The following is a 20,465-nucleotide window of genomic DNA, read 5'->3' as shown; positions in this document are numbered from 1 at the left end:
CTATTCAACCACACTTCTTCGTTTGTTTGTATTTGTACATTTCAATGAATCATTTTGTCCATCACAACAGGGGAAACGCATTCTGATAGCTGATAAGCTTACTTTCAGATCCTGTGTTTTAACATTTAGAAAGTTCATGCATGTCTTAAATGTACACACTTATTAACACACAACGTTGGTTTTGAGATGTTCGGTACATTTTGTGATTATACTAGGAGGAACGCATTTCTTACAACTAAGAATGTTACTGTCAGATAAGGTTTCCTTGTGTTTAATAGGAAAAAACGATGAATATCCAACAACCATGACCCAACAGCGCTGACCACTGCTCCAACAGGCTGGCACACATTTATAATTGTACCTTGCAAACTACTAAATCTACCTTTTTAGTTCCCATCTGTCATCTCAACCCCCTAAACCTCAAAAGTTAAGTAAAAATTATGTTTAATTTCATTTATCAGTTTAAATCAGTTGCTTAGGGGAAAAGAATAACAGCCCGTTTTAGTCTCGATGGCATTCTGCGCATGCGCGGTAGCCCTCACACGAGGTTTGCTTTATTTTGAATGGAGAAGCGCAGCTGCTGTGCTTGTGATCCAGTGAAGGTATTTTCTGTGCTTTATTTTTGCTTGTGTGCTAAACTGCAACAATTCATTCAATGTTCATCTCAATCGCAATTGCCGTCTTACATTAGCTAACGTTTGTCCAAATTCAGCATCGCTTGCGCATGTTTTGCAAACTAAAGCAAATGAGTTTGTAGGTGATGGTCAGACATATTTCATAAATACAATTGGGTTATATTTTTGTTTTAAGTAACCAACAGTCTAATAATAATGATTGAATGGCTAACATCATTACCTACAATGTTTACGCACGCACGCACGCACGCACGCACGCACGCAGTTAAATCACTCCAAATGACATTCAAAGACATTTTTACTTTTTATAGATGTATATTTGTACATGTTATCAAGTATTAGTATTATTCCTTTCTGTTTTATTCTTTGTGGAGATTAGCACATATTGAAGATGTGAAACAATAGACGTTTACGTTTAAATATGGTAGTAAAAGATATCACAGTAAATATAAATTATTTTCCTAAACTATAGTAACTTTATACACGATAACTCAACGTGGAATATACCACCACGATATCCACAATAAATACACTTTTGGTACTTTTTGGGACAGTCTTGTTACGTCAGGCGCAAGGGGGCGCAAAAACGTAAAAAAACATAAAAAGCTCCCGTTTTCATCTATTAATAATATATAAATAGTCTACATTTCAACTAAAATGTTTGCTTTTTTTCTAAGTACAATGATTTTCGCAATAAAGGTCAATGCATACAAAAGTGTTTGCATTAAATGTAAGATTGAAAGAGAAAGTTTATGTTGGTCAAGTGCTTATAAATGTGACTCTTGCTCTCTAGGGCTTGACGCGCGCGCGCGCGTGTGTGTGTGTGTGTGTGTGTTTACACCTGAAACTGATGACATCACGACGTCTGGGCTGACCCGTCAGACAGGTTTGAGGGTTTCTGTTGACTATGAAGTGAACGTCCAAACAGAATTGTAGTGAAATTTTAGATCGGGTCAAAATGATCTTCGGTTCTTTGTTAGTTCACAACGTAAATGTACAAAATTCACTGCTCACTGTGCTCAGCACAGCTTTTTGTCCGAATCCTTCAGGTTTTAGTGTTTGATATAGGATTTAATCTAAAACAAACCTGTTCATTTTAAGGTCAAATACATGTAAATGGATTTCAATTAAACATAATTATTTACAACAGACTGAAATTGGTGGCGAGGGATCAGATCAGCCCAGTTTTTGTCTGACTCACTATTTCTATGTCTTGTGACTGTGCTGTATCTGAGGTCAGCTATTTAACTTGTTCCCTATTTAATAAAGGGACAACGGCTTATGCAGTTCATGCGATAACTGACCTGTATATAAATTGAAATGAATCATGTAAATAATGTAAAGATTTTTAGACATTAAGAATGTCTATAAATCTATTCACATCTGGGGTCACACGTGTATCCAGGGTCCAAAATTAACAATATTAACATAATATTCTTTAATGAATCCACTAAAATATGAGGAAGGAAATTACACCATGTATGTACAGTGATTTGTGTGACACATAAGTTGACGTGTTTTGTGACACAGTGACTTGTGTTTGTCACGGATATTTCAATGTTGGCCTTTTATTGGTTTTAAATTTGAGAAATGAATCCACAATTAGTGAAAATGTTTATTTTGGACCATGGATGGATCACAAACATTGTGCTTCCCCATGCCAAAGATGACTTTTTTGACATCTGAAGAAACTTTCTGTTTTGCTGTAGAGGAAAATGTGCTTTAGGTAATAAAAAGGTAGAAAGAAATGGTTGTTATAAAAACTTTTTTTTCTGGGAAACCAAAGAAATTTAACTTTTTTTGTGTATTATTATGTGTCAAAAGAACACAACATCTTATTTACTGAACAGCATACAGTAAATAAGTCACATCTGAGTGTCATTTTTTCCTTTAATATTAAGACGTTTGTAGGTCTTAACAGAATCATTTGTAGTGCATTAGTTCACATTGACCCTCTCTGGCGGATAGCAGGTGATGTCTGAGCAGGAACAGTCCAGTTATCATCAGCTGGAAGAAATCAGTGTTACATCATGGCATCGATGGCCCTCCCACCTCCATTCCTATCAGACACGGATAATCTTAAACCAGCATGCTATCATTTTCCTCACTTCTGCCGGCGCTGCGCCATCATGAGGGGTAAACTGGAGATCCTTCCCTGGTGCTGGGAGTTATCGGCCTCGTAGGGACCATAGCGGTCACCGCGATGTCCATGTGGAGGGTCACGGCCTTCATCGGCTCAAATCTCATCGTCATGAAGATGCAGTGGGAGGGACTGTGGATGGCCTGTATACGGCAGGCGGACATAAACATGCAGTGTAAAGTCTACGACTCCTAGCTCATCCTTCCAGCAGACATCCAGGCGGCTCGTGGGCTCATGTGCACTTCCATAGGGCTGGTCGTTCTGGCCGTCCTGGTGTCTGGAATCAGGGGGACAAATTGTTGGCATGATGACGTCAGGGGCAAAAACATGTTCCTGGTGGTCGGCGGTTGTCTGTTTATAGTCGCCTCTCTGGCTGCTCTCCTCCCCGTGGCCTGGTCCACACACAACATCATTAGAGATTTCTACAATCCTGCGGTGATAGAGTCGCAGAAACATGAGATCGGACAGTCTCTTTATGTGGGCTTTGCCACCTTCTTTATTCTCGTGGTCGCGGGGGTGATTCTCCTGTGCCACTAGGCTACCCATCATAGGAAAGAAGAGAAAAAGTATATTTCTACGATAGAAGAGATGTTGTCAAGAACACTCTTCCGACAGAGTCAGTACGTCTGACCATATTAGAAGTGACCGTTTCTCTGGTTCCTTTTGGACTTTACTTTATTTTCAGGGTTTGCTTTGTATTGTCTCAGAATTGTGTCTTCTGAAGTTGTATGCATACAAATATCCACTCATGCAAAATAGTAAAACTCTCAAAAAGTTTCTTTGGGGGCTTAATAAGATTTATAAACCAATTAAATACTATATAATGTCTGATATTGTCATATTGAATTTGTTGCACTTATGTTTGTAGAATTTAACATTTTTGTGATCTAAAATGAAATTGATTCCCATAAAAAAACGTTGTTGTTCCTTTTTATACCTCCATAGAGTCTCAGATTATAATTTACTAACGTGATCTCGTTGATCTAACGTTGAATGAATGTCGATAGTTGACTCCTACGGAATATATTTATGATGAGCAATATTTGCATTCATGTTTGGATCTCTTACTTTTGATTGCAACTTTTGGTGCTGTTTGAGACATTAAAAACTGTAGAGAGGACTTAGTCCGAGATTTTTGTAAAAACAAACTGTCAAAAAATCATAAAAAAAGTATATAAAGCGTATTCTTTTAGTTTTTCTTTCATATCCGTATGTGAACATAATGTACACAAGATTAGAAAAACTGCCGGAAAAAATCTTGTATCTTAACGCTCAGATGCTAAAAAACACTGTTTCATCAACACCTGCATACTGTTATTTACTGTAAGTGAAACCAGATGTAAAGCACGCTGAATTGAGACCGGTGATTGATGGATGAGATAAACATGTTATGAAAGCCTCCAGACGGGTGGCAGTGCGTGTGTGTTGTGCCGACTGAAATCAAACGTTTTACGTCAGCTCTAGTTCAGCATCTTACACTCAAAAAATCATTTCTATGGGAATAGTGCGACCAAAAATGACGGTCTTCATTCGGTAAAAATTACTCCCATAGTAGTCTTTTGTCCTTCTTGTGGGAGTCAATGGTGACCCAAACGGCTTAGTAACAAACTTTTATTGAAATATCTTCATCAGTGTTCAGCACAACAACGAAATGTATGCAAATAAATCTAACAATGTTTATATTCTCATATAAATTTTTTTCCGTAATGATTGCAACACCTGTGACCTCTCTTAGCACATCAAGAAGCCGTCATGTCAAAAGAAATGAAAAAGAAAAGCATGATACGTTTGATGCTGTCTATAGGGAAGGAAATCTTGTTTGTGTTTTGGTTGTTTCTCATAGACAACAATGAGATAAAAACAATAGAAAAGTACCCAGTAATCTCGCCTCTCAATCTGAGCACATTTTATTGAATTCTCATCAGTTTCTTTGAACTATCTGAACTTTGCTATCCGCTTTATTTTTTTACTGTATTCTGTCTGTTTCTTTCTTTCTTTGTTCGATAAAGCACAATGGCAATACAAGTTTGTATATGCAGATTTGCTGAGTACTGTTTTTTGAATTGTATAGTAGATATTCCCTACAGTACGTTGTTTTTCAAATAATTCAATAATTCAAATAACTGCATCATTTATTCACCCTTATATCATTGTTAACCCGTATGGCGTTCTTTCTTCTGCAGAACACAAAAGATGATATTTTGAAGAATGGTGGTGTCCAAACAACACTCAACTCCACTGACTTTCATTGTTCAAAATATCTACTTATGTCTTCCATCGAAGAAAGAGTCATATACCAGTTTTAAACAACATGAGGATGAATAAATCATAAGATTTTTGTCTGACCTACCCCGTCAAGCACACCCAACCAAGCCGTTTAAGGTTGTTCAAGACCATTTTTAAACCACCTAATGGCAATTTTTGAAAATGATCTCTATTGTCACTTCGAACAAGTTTCACCAGTTTTCTTGCAAGTGTTTATCAGATGTTCAGAGAGCAGATGAACCAGTCTGATTGCATAACATTAGCATTTTTCTTGCCTCTAAATACTTCTCATCTGGATGTTCCAGTCTTGTTTGTGAAGCAGCGTCTGTGAAGGACAGATCAGTTGAGCGTTCAAGCGGAGGAACGTTCAATCATGTCTTACACTGCCGGCTCTTACCCGGACAAATCCTACCTGGCCAAATCGTATGGGGGCAGCGTGTACACGGGCTACACGGATCCGAAGGATGCAAAGGAGGCTTACAAGGACCAGCTGAAGCTGGAGAAGAAGAAGAGGACGGACGCCATCTGCTGCGAGTTGGTGGCTCTGATCATCGGCTTCGTCGGCCTGATCGGCGTCGCTGCCGTCACGGGCCTCCCCATGTGGAAGGTGACGGCGTTTATTGAGGAGAACATCATCACCATGGAGACGCGTTGGGAGGGATTGTGGATGAACTGCTACAGGCAAGCCAACATCCGCATGCAGTGCAAAGTCTACGATTCTTTGCTGTACCTTCCGGCCGACTTGCAGGCCGCCAGGGGTCTCATGTGCGCCTCCGTGGCTGTGTCCACCATTGCCTGCATCGTGTCGTCCGTAGGGATGCGCTGCACGCGACTCGTGGACTCTCGTCCTAGGACCAAGCACATTGTCTTGGTGACCGGAGGGTGCTTGTTTCTGTTGGGATGCTTGACCACGATCGTCCCCGTCTCTTGGACGGCTAACGTGATCATTCGGGACTTCTACAACCCGCTGTTGATCGACGCCCAGCGCAGGGAGCTCGGGGAGGCCTTGTATATCGGCTGGGTCGCTTCGGCTTTACTCTTCTGCGCCGGAGTGATTCTTCTCTGTCGACACGCTCCACGGACCCAGGACAAAGAGGACATGGCGTCTGTGCTGTATCGGGCCGGATCAGCACCGTATAACTACTCGTACAGGCCTGGATACACATATCAACCTGCGTATGCTGGATACAACTATCAGCCCACGTATTCTCCAGCCCCACCGATGGTCTATAACCCTCCACGATACTGAGACTGAACAAGAATACGGTGGATTGTACATCAAGCCTGATGAATGAGAATTGTGTTTTATTGTTGGATATCTGTGTGTGTGAAGTGTAGATTTGATGTTGTCTGATTTCGACAGCCTTTCTCTTTCTGCTGTATAATCACGAGAGGTTCAGACCTGTCTGTATTTTAAAAGACAAATAAGAGACATTTTGGCTTGAGACAGGAAGTTGTCTACGGAGACATTTTTTTATTAATGTGGGATATTTCCACATGGCATTTAACTGTGTGATGTAAGAACTGTTGGCTTTGTTACATCATTTTAGATTTGTTTTGTTTGTTTTAATGTTTAATGTGTACATTTTCTAAAGCACTAGTTTAACTTTAATATAATGTAAAAAGAATTATAAGAATAAACTAATATTGTGAATACTTCAGTTTCTGGTGTTACTTCATAGTTGAACTCTGTCTCTACATTTTCTTCATACTGAACACCGTTCTGCTGGTTTCTCAGGTGTGTTTTTGTGGCGCTGGTAGAACCTGCTGTGTTAGTTTCAGGATTTTTGTCTTTGTTGCGTTCCAGAAGAATGATCATGTGTGTTTGTCTTTTGTTGTCAGAGGAAACGTTCCAGAAAGAAAAAAAGTCACACCCTCAATGCAAATTTACCAAACAACATCAGAGACGAGATCAGTAACTGTAAGAGACGGAGAGAAACCTCTGACAATAGTACTATCTAAATCCACTATTATTGTTAAATTATAATCTAAACGCACAGAATTGTCAATATTCACATCCGCTGACTAAAGAGCTCAAAACAGATCTCTATTTCTAGCATTCATGACTGCTAATGCAACCAATATTTTGCATGATCTGAATCGTTGTGAGTGATGCGTGCGTCCCTTCTGGTGAAAATGTTTTTACTCATAGATAAAGAGATCTCCGTTGTGTTTCATTTAAGTCTCAGATGTTTCTTCTAAAATATAAATTAAACAAATGTGGCAATTGTTAAAACACATGAAAGGTATGGGGGTTTAAAATGAATGTATATTGTAGAGGGAAAATAATCTGTATTTGAGAAATGTTTGAGTTCTCATCTGTGATGCTTCATGCTTATGGGCTGTGCTAATATTACCTACTTACTACCCTGCTCGTTCTTGATTCTGATTGGCCAGTCGCGACATTTGCAGGTTCGATTACAACCTCTCAAAACTAATAACACACGGTTGACATGTTTTTTGACAAATTAAATATAAATATATCTTTTATAAAACATATATGACATTATATTTACAAATGATTAAACCAAAGTGACATTATGATCTTGATAACTAAAGTGAACGCCTTTTCCTCACGGAAGGTCTGCATTCTGTAAAAATGAGCTAATCAAATATTTCAAAATCACATTTCATGTCCAGTTTTCTTCTCACGTGGTAAGTAGCCGTATAATAATCTGGATAATGTACAAGCAGCCGGCTGTTATCGCCAAATAAGCTTATTTCTGCGATACAACCGGCTGTCTGTACATCATACCTTACTTATGTCATTCTTGGGAGTGATGGGTGGTTTTCCGGTCGTTGCTATGTGGTTGCTAGGTTATTGGTATTGTTCTTCCCTCAACAGTTATGTCAAAAAATGAAAGTCTGAACACTTACAAACATAACACTGCATGTTTTGTTAACACAAACGATTAGTGTGTTTCACAACACAATAACAAAGAAGATGTTTCTGCACACATTGTTTTCAAAAGGCATGTTGACCTCACAAACACCACGTTTAAACCGTTCAGACAATCTTGAGGTCAACTAAAAGAACACCATCAACATAAAGGAATCAGCTGACTTCCAAAAGCTTTTCTGAACATTTCAAACAGCGGTTTAATGAGGCACGACAGCGGCCGTGTTAAACATTGACGGCGGCGGAGTGTCGTCACGTGTGACCGTATGTTTTGCGTGCATCAGGTTGTTCAGTAACCCTCTTCAGATGTGTTTCCTTACTTAACAGGATCCCTACGACATGCTCCTCCTCCCCAGAGCCACACAAAACCACATACAAACACTCACAAGGGATTCGATTTCATAGTAACCACTGTTCTCTCCCTCCCTCCGCACCGGAGGGAGGAGGCTGGGAACAGGTGAACACCTATCAGCTCCATTTCCAGTGGGATGCAAAACCGTGCTGGGCGTTGCTTGCGCTGGAAGGCTCTCTGACCTTCTCATCCGCACCTCGCTGACTTTCGGAGAGCAGGAGTCATGGCTAGCGGCGCTCTGGAGATCGTGGCAATGTGCGTGTCCCTCATAGGGTTTATCGGGGCAGCGGCCAGCACCGGAATGCCCATGTGGCGCGTGACAGCTTTCATTGGCGAGAACATCATCGTGATGGAGACCAGGTACGAGGGCTTGTGGATGAACTGCTATAGGCAGGCGAACATCCGTATGCAGTGTAAAGTGTACGACTCACTGCTGGCGCTGCCCCCCGACCTCCAAGCCGCTCGAGGGCTCATGTGCTGCTCCGTGGGTCTGACCGCTCTGGGTTTAGTGATCTCCATCGCCGGTATGCAGTGCACGGCGTGCATCCAAGGGAACGACCGAGCCAAGCGTATGGTCCTCCTTGCGGCGGGATGCATGATTCTCATGGGCTCCCTGTCTTGCATCGTTCCCGTCTCCTGGACGGGTCACACGATCATTCAGGACTTCTATAACCCTTTGCTCATCGACGCCCAACGAAGGGAGCTCGGAGAGGCTCTTTATATCGGTTGGGTGTCATCCGCCTTCCTATTCATCGGTGGATGTATATTCACCTGTTGTAACGTATCTTCAGACAAGGGCCCGGATCAGAGGTATTCTTACAACAGACAAGCCGCCCCCTTTGTGGCCTATCAGCCTCAACCTATGAGCTTTCACCCTCAGCCACGGTCCGTGTACAGCCATCCGTCCGGTCCGCCGTCATTCATTCAGCAACCGTCTTATGAAACGTCCAGACAGCAGTCGTTCATTCAGCCATCGAGACAGCAGTCGTTCATACAGCCCTCCAGACATCCATCCGCCCGCAGCGCGGTCGCGTACCTCTGAGGACATTATGAACGCTTGTGTGTTTGTGTTTGGACGTGTGTGTAAAAGTGAAACGAAAGACTCTGGACTAATGATAGACGCCAAAATAACATTTCCTTTGATATAAAAATGTTTGTGTAGATTGCGCTCTATTTTCATTTCACGTTTCTAGGAGATGTTTTGACAGATGTTTGTGCTCTTTATATTTTTGGCTTTTTAAAGATGATATTTGGAGAACTGTGACTGTAAATAACGGCGATCAAGAATTGTTTTAAAGATATGTATTATATGTTCATACCTTAGGCTTTGGATATTTTGTATTATTTGAAAGCTGACTAAAATAGAAACTAGGCATGAAAGTGTTTATATTTCTGAGAAGAATACAAACTAAAAAATGGTGATATGAGTCAATAAACCTGTTTGATGTTACTTTCCTTCTCTTTTTAAGCAGTACTGTTCTGTTTTTTTGGTGTATTGTTCAGTGATCATTTTCAGGAGAAATATTTTCATCTACACCCTGTTATATTCCGTCAGAACATTGGGTATCCGTTTCTCGAGATACAGAATATCCCTTCATATTAACACATGCCTTTTCTTTCTTTAGAGGATAGGTTTTCCGGAAACAGGTGCTGGTGTGTTGAAGTGTTTTATTTGATGGATTTGGTGAGTTTAGTTGAGCTCACCGTGTTGGCATCTTTATGCCCCGCGGCTTCGGATAGACAGAACGACTGTTTGAAACGTAAGACGGCTATTGTCTTGGATTTCTCTGTATGGACACACCCAGGGTTTGTTATGTTAGTACTGCACAACAGAACCAGGAAACTCAACTTAATCCTGTTGGGGAAACAGAAGAGAAGCCGACACAAAAATACACCCACATGCATGAAAACTGGACGAGCAGCTTTGGTGAAATGGGAACTGAATAACTTTGGATACATTACAGTCAGACCTGTTTTACTATGGAACACACAATGCTTTGAATATTTGAAACAATTAGACAAATCTACAGTATATATTTCTTATGTTGCCTACACAATTTTCAAGTGCTTTGCTGTGGATGATGAAATAATCTATTGCAATATTTTGTTTATTAAACAATTATCTATTCAATACTAAGAAGTAAAAATAAATATTATTCCGTCTAAAAAATACGTTATTTTAATGTCAAACTCCATAAGAATCGGTTGTGATCTGGATTGTTTATCTGGAAAGCACTTGTGTGTGTTACGTCTCGAGCTGCTGCCCATGTAGAGCGTTCAAGATGAGTGGTCTGGATCCATTTCAGTTCTTTAGAAAGCGTTTTGATTAAGAGCTCATTTTCTCATAGTTTGAGATCAGGGCTGTCGATGCAAAACACGTGGGTGGCGACCAGAGAGATGTGACCTGCTCGAGCTCTCTGAATGGACTTGATCTGATGTTTTGAATAAAACATATTAGGTCAATGAAATCAAATCCAGTCGTCAGACAGCGTACTTCAAATGAAGACGCTTCCGCTGAATCCAGAGTGACACTGTTGCTCCCTCTTGTGTTAAAGGATGATCATTTTTATCAATCGTGTCGAGGTCATATGTGTTGCCATGTCCGCCGAGGCTATTATAAGCGTCATTGAGCCTGTTTTATAAATATGTACGATGTTACAGTAGTTGTGTTTTTGTATTTCTAGAGCACTTCTGTGTGGAGGCTATGCGCTATGGCTTTTGCTTTATTTGTGAGAGGCATATGCCTGTCACTATAATTCATTTAATAGTCCTCAATAGATAAAAAGATTTGTATATAAATATAGGACTCATGCAGTGCACATTTCTCTGTGAGGTGTGTAGCCTGATATAACGTCAATGAAATGATATTCGGGTACACGAGTACATCTCAGAGATGTGTATTTGATGTCGGCATTTACATTTGCATGACAAAATGTTTACGATTTAGAATATATTTATAAGGGCTTTTTCTAAGACATTTATCAGCTGATGTGTTTAGTGCAGAAAGGTTTTTGAACAATGACTCTCTTACTTAAGTATTTCTGTCTTATTTTCCAGTAAGAATTGCTCGACAGTCTTGCATCAAGATGCATTTTCTCTGTGACCAAAACGACCAAAGAAAATAAGTCTTGTTTTTAGACAAAAAATATGAAATTTCATCAAATTTAAAACAAGCACATAAATCTGCCAATGATTAATCTTGAATTAAGGTTTACCTTTTAGTCACTAAATTCAAGATCGTTTTTCTAACCTCATTGGGAGATTTTTGGGCTTGTTTTAAGCACAAGTTCACTGAAACTTCCTATTTAGTATCTAATAACAAGACGCCAAGAAGATGCTTCTTGATTCAACAATTTTTACCGGAAAATGGGACAGTAAGGGAGTCATTTTTTGCAGTGAAATACTACGGTTTAGCTGTGGAGTGAGGGCTACACAAGTCATTGTGTCTGTGGAAAGTCCAGAGTATGTATAGAAACAAATGTGTGCGTGTGAGATAGAGAAAAAGACCTTGTTGTGCATGACCACAGGATAGTAAACAGACATCATCATTTCCACACCCTCATCTTTCTGGACCAATCAGAACACAGCACTGTCACTTTCCCATAACACAGAGAGTAAGTTCCTCAGACACACATTCTTTCTTACTAAAGTTTGGACGTATTTGGAAATAGATGTTGGGATGTCTGTCTCTCTATGAGACGTGAGGATTTGAATGCTATAGATCATTTCTGCCCAACAGGCCTGACATTTGTTCAGAGCTCACGGTGAGTGGGGCTGGTTTCTTAACATTTGTGTTCTTGTGCACCGGGCGGTTTATGTTTCAGAAATAGCTAGAATGTAATGAAATCATACATAAGGGTAGATGCCATATTCATGTATATGCAAATATTGCAACCGTTTCCTTCGTTTAGCTTTTTTTGGTAGTATTTTGCATGACTGAAACCAAGTTTGAGTGATAGAGGTGCCATTTATTGTTATTGTATGATTTCTCTACTTACATACGTTTTCTCCATGAAACAACAGAACTATCACCGTAAATTCTAATGGATGTAAAATGCGCTGCAGCGTGTTTTTAAGTCCGTTCAAGACACCCTTCATAGCTAATTTTGTAATTTGGTTCATTCGGAAACCCTTAGAATTTGAAAACCAAGAATAGTCTTCACTTTGAAACCAACTTCAAACTAAAGTTTGCTTTCTACACAACAGCTGACCGGTGTCCGGGCCGAGGTGGAAGATGGTTCAAGGCAAGTGTGAATTGATCGCTCTGTGTCTTGGCATCATCGGTCTGATCGGCACGGCCGCCGTCACAGCTCTCCCCATGTGGAAGGTGACTGCTTTCATCGGAGAGAACATCATCGTCATGGAGGTCCGCTGGGAGGGCTTATGGATGAACTGCTTCAGGCAAGCCACCATTCACATGCAGTGTAAAGTTTACGACTCTCTGCTCTTCCTCCCACCGGACCTGCAGGCCGCCCGCGGGTTGACCTGTTGCGGTCTGGCGCTCTCCGGACTGGGCCTGCTGGTGTCCCTCGTGGGTCTCCGCTGCACCTCCTGTCTCAGAGATCGACCGCAGGTCAAAAGCATCATTGTGATGGCCGTGGGGGTGATGCAGATCTTGGCTTCTTTGTGCGTTATCATTCCAGTCTCTTGGACGGCTCACAGCGTCATTAGAGACTTTTACAACCCTTTACTCATCGACGCCCAGCGTAGGGAACTCGGGGAGGCGCTGTATATCGGCTGGGTCACCAGCGCTTTCCTCTTGGCATCTGGAGTTATATTTCTGTGTCGTCGCATTGGCCCGCATTCTGACGTGTTTTATGTGTATCGGCCTGGTTATTCAAGCAATAAACCCAGTTTAAACCATTCTCCCCCTCTCATGAATAGCTCTGTAAGAGACCAGCCTTTTCGCCAGAGCGACAGCTTCTCAATTTATCCGTCCGTGCGCAGCTTCACCATCACACCCCCTTTTATTCAACATTTATCTTACGGTGGCCAGCCAATGACTACGGGGCCTTTAATGTACCACCAGAACATGTTACCACCTCAGAACACAAACGTAATGCAATATTTACGCCAAACTGCACAGTACCCCGATCGGCTTTCCACACATTTCACGGGAAGCAACGTCAGTAATCCATACAGTTCCCGCACCTCCGGCTCAGCGTTACAGATTGTCCCACAGAAACCACTTTTCGTAGGCTACAACTATTCCAGAGCACAGTCTTACAGCTCAGACAGTGAATCTGGACTGCGTATATAATGTCTATGACTCCACAACCTGTGTTTGTAAATAAAGTGTTTGTAAATAAAGTGTATGTATTGATTCACGTTCAGAATGCTGAACTCGGGGGAGTAACAAAGAAAGTTTTTTTTTTTTATGCCAACAACAACAACAACCTTCATTTCACATTGAGGCATGCGGGCAGCAAACAGTGAATCAGCATCTGGCACGTCAGACCGGTATTATGCTGCGGGATGATGTTTGCTTCGGTGGCAGTTTAACGGTGATGTGATAGTCTCTGTTCTAAATAAACAGATGTGACTGGCCTGGAGAGAATTAAAATATTGAGAGATTTTCCTATCCTGTGGTTCTCTCTTTGGAACTATATTGTCCGGCATAATATACAGTACAGTAACAACATTGTTTTGTATCTTTATGCACTTTTATACAAGTTTGTTCTTTCTTGTATTCATTCTTGCTTTTTGTTAGTTTCTGCTGTTTCAACTTTCTTTTTACTCTTGAGAAAACGCATTAAATATGATGATGAAACAGCAGGGGTCCTATCCGAGCATTTAGTCACATCTCTATTTTCTTGATATTTAGTTTTATAGTATAACTTTTATTACTCTTTACATTTTACATATGAATGTCCTCTTTGTTACAATTAAGAACAGTCATATCTCAGTGTATGGTGTTTTAACACATCTGTGCTTTTATTCCATTAAGCTGTGCCATGCATTATCTGTCTTTGTTTACCGAGGCTGAACTGTATCCTACCTCTCTAAATGATCTGTGATCCAGATCTTGTCTCTGTAATCCCTCTAATGCTTTATAAACCCACTGTCACAAAGACCTAAACGATACAGTCACCTCTTAAACCAGATCTGAAATATTGAAACAGCACCATGCGCTCAATGGACAGATTTCAATTTGAGGACATGACAACGAGGTTATAATGAACACTAGTAACCGAAAGACGTATTGTATATGTATTTTTTTTAATCACGTAAAAAAGCGTTTTGTACCAAACCTACCAATAAGTCTGTTGGAGCAAAACAAGTACTGCTTAATAAGAAATGATATCTTAGTAGATCGTTTTCTTATTTTTTTCTTTCTTTATATCATTAAAAAATGCATTGTGGTAAAACTGCAGTGGAGTAAGGTGTCTTACAGTTTTTTTGTGAGTGGTGACAGATAACCGGGTGTTTAATCTGCTCGCAGCCCTCTGCAGATTAGATGCGCGCTTCCATCAAAGCTCCGGCACAAGATTAAATCATTTCCTCGGTGTACCAAAAACCAAAGACGTTGTCGAGGTCGGCTGCTGGCAGATTTGAAGTTAATCTTCACAACGGATCCATGTATGCGGATCAGAGACTCGACTGTGCCCTCAATTGAGAGCGCGCACTGATGAAGGAACGTGCGCTCCCGGTGCGCCCCGGGCTCTTTCCTGCGCGTCCGGCTCCCATCAGCACCATCATGTCCTGAAATCACCCGGGATGGGATGCATTTTCATTTGGACTCTTTTGGAAAGCGTTGACCAATTAGCGCGTGGATACATGGAACTGGTACGCGAATAAGGATTTTTGACTCCCGCCGGTACGAGTGAGTGGAAAGATGCTGCTCGGATGGAAAGTATTCCTGTATGGATGCAGTTTTGGCAAATGAAAAGACGAAGCATATGGATGTTAAATGTTCCTCCTGCAGGTGTATCATGGCGAAGAAGAGAGCAGTTTGCTTTATAATGCTGTGTTTCATGACAGAGTTGGGTCTTAGCGCACAGCAGGTCTTGAGAATTGGTGAGTGTGAACTTACTTACTAAGATTTGTTGGTTAATGTCCAGTTGCGATGTGCTTGAATATGTGAACGGGTTTCTATAAAAGAGTGTATTTGTCTCTTGTAAACGTGTCAGTGGCCATATGTCACACATAAAATATTTACAACAGATGTAATCGTCATGTCTCCACTATGGCACCAGTTGGCAAAAAATGGTTCAGAAAAGTAGGGAAGAGAAGTGGTGGGTTTGATGTGCTGAGGCTATGAAGAAGATGAAATGGGGTAAAAAATGCATATTTTAAGTCACTGATATGTTGATATAGGCTACCACCGACCCTAAGTATGTTCCAGTTATAACCTTGAGCATTAAAGCCATATTGAGCTCTGTTACTTTTTTGAGGTTTAAGTCACAACAATGATCATTTAAATGTGGATGTAAAAATTGATCTTAATGAAATGATTGTCATTTATTGTGTTTATCTTATTTTTAGCAATTCATTATGATTGAATATCATATCTAAATTAAACGAATTAATGGATTTGGTATTTCTGAATGATATGCACCACAGGCACTTGATGATGTGCATCTTCAGAGCGCGGTAATAACGTCCTTTGTGTATTTAATCTTTCCCTCATTATTTGTGCTGATCAGAGGTCACATCTAATCTCTCTCCGCACACTTTTAATCTGCTCCACATGGTACACGTTTCGATTAGTAGCTTCAGTTTTCTCTGGGTTCAAGTCGGATCTGTACCCTTCCCCCTGCAGCAGCTGGGTAATACTGACAAATCCTCCCTCTTAAGCATGTTAAACAAGCAGGACTAATCTGCTTTCTGCTCAGAGACCCACACAGTGGGCACTGACACCCGGGCACCCATCAGAACCACGATGGTCACCGGTAACTACTTTCTCCATCATAAAATGCAGAATCTGCTATAAATATAAGCTTTGGTTAGTTCTGCGGCCAGACATTTAAAATGTAGAAATAGCTGTTTTCTATACATTTTGGAAAGTTAAACAAACTACACAACTCTGTGGTGTTTATCATTAGATGGCTGTTATTTCACAATAGTTTGACTGCCGTAGATGTGTTAATGTGGGCTTTTAATCATTTACACATCAGAATAAAATATTATATGACCCAGTTTTTCCAAGGAACATGAAAAATATTTTTTACATTTGAACCATTTCTATTGCACTTCTACAGTTTTGTTAAATGTTTTTTATCAGAGAGTGCATGTGTCAGAAATCATCAGATCAGAACAGAGTAAGTCTCTCTCTCTCTCTCTCTCTCTCTCTCTCACACACACACACACACACACGTGAGATGTTGAATGAAAAGAGTAAACAACTGCATCTTTGTTCTTATAGTCTTGTAGCTGCTCTCTCACATTGCAATGAGGTTCATGTCTCATCTGCTCATCTGCCCATGTCTCAACAGCTACAGCTTTTAATCGCTGTCGATTAATAAAAGATCAGACAAAAGCTCTCATGAATATGGAAAAAATGCTTTTTTATTTACCCGAGCAGTCTGTACTTACCAAGCATACATTGAAGTATATAAGCCATTGAGTTCTCTAAAACTCCGACCTGTTTCATCTCCTCCAACCAGAAATGTCTTATGTCTTTTTTATGGCAAAATGGACCCAAATCTTGAGGGGTGTGTATAAAATGTGCTCTTGAACAAGAACTCCTCTTCCAACTTGCTAATGAAATGTAAATAAAAAATAATTTAATACAAATGTTCTTTTTACTAAATCAAGGCAAAATGACATCAGTGAACTGTCTTCTTTGTTTATGTACCAAGTATAACCTGTTCATGGTGGTCTCGCCAGCGTGTGATGTCAACTAAACGCTATTGGATATTTTTAATGAACGGGACGAGACTTTTATTATGTCATGCAATAACTTCAATAATGCATCAGTGTGTATATCACACCCTGTTTAAACAAACTATAAACCGTCTTGAGACAATAAAGCAGAGCAGATATTTTAATCCAAAAGCACAGAATAGTGAACAGTTTCTCAAATGAAACACAATCAGTACGCGATGATCTGGTGAGTATGTTTAGGTTTATATAGGCTATATAATACATAATCATCACATAAATTGTAAAATGTATTTTGTCTTTGTCTACATTAGAAATGTAGTAACCAAATTAAGACAATATGATGTGATAAAAAATAAATATGTATAAATAATTGTTTTATATTTGAACATACACAATATCATTCAGTATGATAGATGTTCTGTTGAATACATTCACACCCGTGAGATTCTCAGCAGGTTCACAAAGGTTTACACACAGTGTTTTGTGGGAAGCCATTGCTTTGAGGTCTGTAATGTAATATACACGTGGATTTACACTTTAAACGCTTTTAGTTCATCTGAAAAGTGTGCAGAACGTCTCTTTCCAGACGCGGATTACTGTGGGCATAAGGTGACTTTCAAGTGTGAAAGATAAATGTAGATGAGGTGAACGGATCATTTTCATTATAATAAGAGAGGAAGTTAATCAGACCGTGTTGGTTTGTTCTGTATGTAATCTTTCTTGGCTTCTGTCACGAGGGCTGATTTGATAGTAAACAGGTGTTTTGTTTGAAATTGCTTGTTGAACACGAAAGGCAGCCGTCAACTCATGGGTTATGCTTGAGGTTTTGTCACTTAGCAAACCAGCATCAAGCCGTCTGAGCAATTTTATAAAAGTTGATTTAATGTAAAGACCCTGTGGAACCCGGTGATGTTTGTGATTACATCAGTGACTGTAAAATCCAGGTGGCAACAAGCAGATCAGGACCACATCATGTTTGAGTTCATCGTGCCAGGAAGAGAAATTGTTCTTGTTTAAGCTGGAAACTGAAACGACATTTAAAGAAATAAAAAGCGAATGACGATTCTGTTCTGCTCAAAGAGCAACTCAGAGCATTGATATTTGAGTACTGGATAGGTTAATAGGGTTGTTTTTGGGGCCATGTGTGTGTTTTCTCAGAATTTGTGTGTGTGTTTGTTTGACTGTGTGTGTATGTGTACGCACAACCCATTCTCATCAATATCGTGTTCTACGTACACCAAAGCGCGTGCCTCCAATATGCCTATTGATGCTTATGATGCTTATGCTTATGATGCGTAAATTTTAGCGTGCGTGCATATTACACGTCCATTAGTCCTATTATCCGTTATTTAACGTTATTATTCTAATTCTTTCAACGTTTCCTCTTCATTTTTAAGTTTCAAAATGACTTCTCTCCTCCGAAGTTAAAACAGTATGAAGGAGCACGGCTGCACGCACAATTGAACTTTGGCATGTATTACATGGTTTTGCAACCGTGCTTTATATATATACTCAGATCAATGAGATCAGGTAGGTATGTCATGAGTAAATTAATATTTTAATAAGTTGTAATATTCTGAAAGCTCGATTCTTTGCCAATCTTGGGTCAGTAAAGAATGATACAGTATACAAGAATGTTAATATACTGTAGGACGTTGTGCATATGAATACATGTTGTATTGTTCTTTTGAAATCAATATGGCCATAAAATGTATGTAAATACTACACAGATGTTCACTCTATCCAAGCAACCTCTGTTAAATCCTGTTTTTTCTTTTAAAAAATCGCTAAAAAACATAAAACTCTGCAGTTTATAACATGCATAGATAACATGTTTAACATGCAATATATTACAAATGTCTGAGGTTGAAAAACCCCCAATAAATTGCTTATTTTAAGGGCACATTCATTTATGTGTCCTATAGACCCAAACACTACTCAAAGGTTTAATAAAAGCCATGGCGTTTTATACGGATAAAAGAAATCAGACATGGCAGTTACAGACGCAGGGATGATGAAGCTGTAGAGAGCGGTGAAGTGTATTTCACTGTTGACTGCTTCCTTGGGAATTATTTTAGCGAGGAAAGCTTTTCCACGTATTTGATTTTGATATATTTTATATACAGCCTGTACAGTATGTGGATCTGCTTGCACAGCCACAGCAAAATATCATTACTTGAGCATCATAGTAAAAAAAATGGTATTTTTACTGAAATATTTCTTCATTATTCCTGATGTTTAAAGAGCTGAGATTAAGCAAATGTGTAGCCCACACAGAGATCGCTGTGTGAGAATTAAAGGTGCCAAGAAAAGGGTCACCGGCAATCACAACCCATGGGGGGCTTTATACTTACAGTATAACTCTCATCTCTTATAACATCGATAACAGTTTCGCAGAAATCTTGTTGAAATTGTTATGGCAGCGTTCACAATCAACGGCTCGCACCTGAGGGCTGATTGTTTCTCATTTATAAACACTTGAGCTGAAAGAACAGATGCGATGTGATGTCCTCTGTTCAAAAAGGGAACCGAGAATGAACTGCTTTAATTGTTTTAATAACTGTGTTTAACTTGTGTTGTGTATACATTAGTTTTTTCGGTGTCTGTCTGTGGTCATCATCTGGATTATTTAAAGATCAGATCATGATTTAAATGGAAAAAAATATATATATAAAATGTTTAATGCACCAGAAATATTTATTTAGAATAGATTGAAAACATAACTGTGTGTATGAATAACAACTGTGTGACGAAGAGCATCAACCTCACCACAGTTAGACACAATGTAAAAGAAAATGCCTGTAAAAAACAATAACATTTCAAGATGGGGTGCCGTAAAAAAATGACAAAAATAAAATGTAAAATAACCTTTTTTGTAAAGACAAATACATGTTTTTCCTGTTATTTTACAACCAACTTTAATGTGCAGTCTATTTGTTTTATTTAAAAATGTTGTCAAATACTGTCAAATTAAACGGTACAAGATTTCTACAGATCTATTATTACTAATATGCATTTCATTCAGTATCACATCATTTAGTAAAAAATTTATTATCTCTTTATTGTTTTTATTTGTAACACTTTTGTATTTATAATTGTATCATTTATTTATGACTTCAATTGTTTTCTCTTTCCATCCAGGAGGCATTTTTGAGACTCTTGAGAATGAACCGATCAGCGTCGAGGAACTTGCCTTCAAATTTGCTGTTACCAACATAAACAGGAACAGAACTTTAATGCCCAACACCACGCTGACCTACGACATCCAGAGAATCAACCTGTTTGACAGTTTTGAGGCCTCCAGACGAGGTCTTTCTCTCAATATCATATCTCTTGCACGCTCACATA

General features: G+C 39.6%; 5 protein-coding genes across 10 annotated transcripts in view; all 5 read left to right on the top strand.

Moving 5' to 3' along the window:
* The first annotated feature begins 528 nt into the window (after positions 1-528).
* Positions 529-20,465, top strand: part of grik1b (glutamate receptor, ionotropic, kainate 1b) — a 31,273-nt gene continuing 11,336 nt past the window's right edge. For 2 of the 6 annotated variants that reach the window (XM_079481999.1, XM_079481997.1), the window contains exons 1-2: positions 529-602; positions 20,259-20,426. In XM_079481999.1, the coding sequence (XP_079338125.1) occupies positions 20,354-20,426 (73 nt within the window). In that variant the 5' untranslated portion in view covers positions 529-602; positions 20,259-20,353. Of the gene's footprint in view, positions 612-14,351; positions 15,309-20,258; positions 20,427-20,465 lie in introns of those variants that run through there. The other 4 variants (XM_079481998.1, XM_079481996.1, XM_079481995.1 and 1 more) reach the window with 4 other exon arrangements.
* Positions 2,765-3,312, top strand: LOC306908102 (claudin-8-like; the record flags this gene model as incomplete). Its single annotated transcript, XM_079480691.1, is given in 3 exon segments — positions 2,765-2,786; positions 2,789-2,967; positions 2,971-3,312. Coding segments are annotated over 3 exon segments (543 nt in total).
* On the top strand, positions 5,350-6,694 carry LOC306908805 (claudin-8-like). The gene has a single exon (XM_079482001.1). It carries the CDS (start codon positions 5,414-5,416, stop codon positions 6,287-6,289), a length of 876 nt encoding a protein of 291 aa, XP_079338127.1. The 5' UTR covers positions 5,350-5,413; the 3' UTR covers positions 6,290-6,694.
* Positions 8,431-10,449, top strand: cldn8.1 (claudin 8.1). The gene has a single exon (XM_079482002.1). The coding sequence runs from the start codon at positions 8,515-8,517 to the stop codon at positions 9,331-9,333; it is 819 nt and encodes a 272-aa protein (XP_079338128.1). The 5' UTR covers positions 8,431-8,514; the 3' UTR covers positions 9,334-10,449.
* Positions 11,917-14,663, top strand: LOC306908804 (claudin-8-like). The gene is made up of 2 exons (XM_079482000.1): positions 11,917-12,055; positions 12,498-14,663. Exon 2 carries the CDS (start codon positions 12,526-12,528, stop codon positions 13,549-13,551), a length of 1,026 nt encoding a protein of 341 aa, XP_079338126.1. The 5' UTR covers positions 11,917-12,055; positions 12,498-12,525; the 3' UTR covers positions 13,552-14,663.

The sequence above is a fragment of the Barbatula barbatula genome (assembly GCF_947034865.1).
Source record: "Barbatula barbatula genome assembly, chromosome: 19".
Taxonomy (NCBI): domain Eukaryota; kingdom Metazoa; phylum Chordata; class Actinopteri; order Cypriniformes; family Nemacheilidae; genus Barbatula; species Barbatula barbatula.
The sequence above is the reverse complement of the archived record's forward strand: the minus strand, read 5'-3'. Positions and strand labels throughout refer to the sequence as shown.

Excerpts from the sequence above, each read along its gene's own strand:
- LOC306908804 (XM_079482000.1), top strand. The coding sequence starts at position 12,526 with ATGGTTCAAGGCAAGTGTGAATTGATCGCTCTGTGTCTTGGCATCATC.
- cldn8.1 (XM_079482002.1), top strand. The coding sequence starts at position 8,515 with ATGGCTAGCGGCGCTCTGGAGATCGTGGCAATGTGCGTGTCCCTCATA.
- LOC306908805 (XM_079482001.1), top strand. The coding sequence starts at position 5,414 with ATGTCTTACACTGCCGGCTCTTACCCGGACAAATCCTACCTGGCCAAA.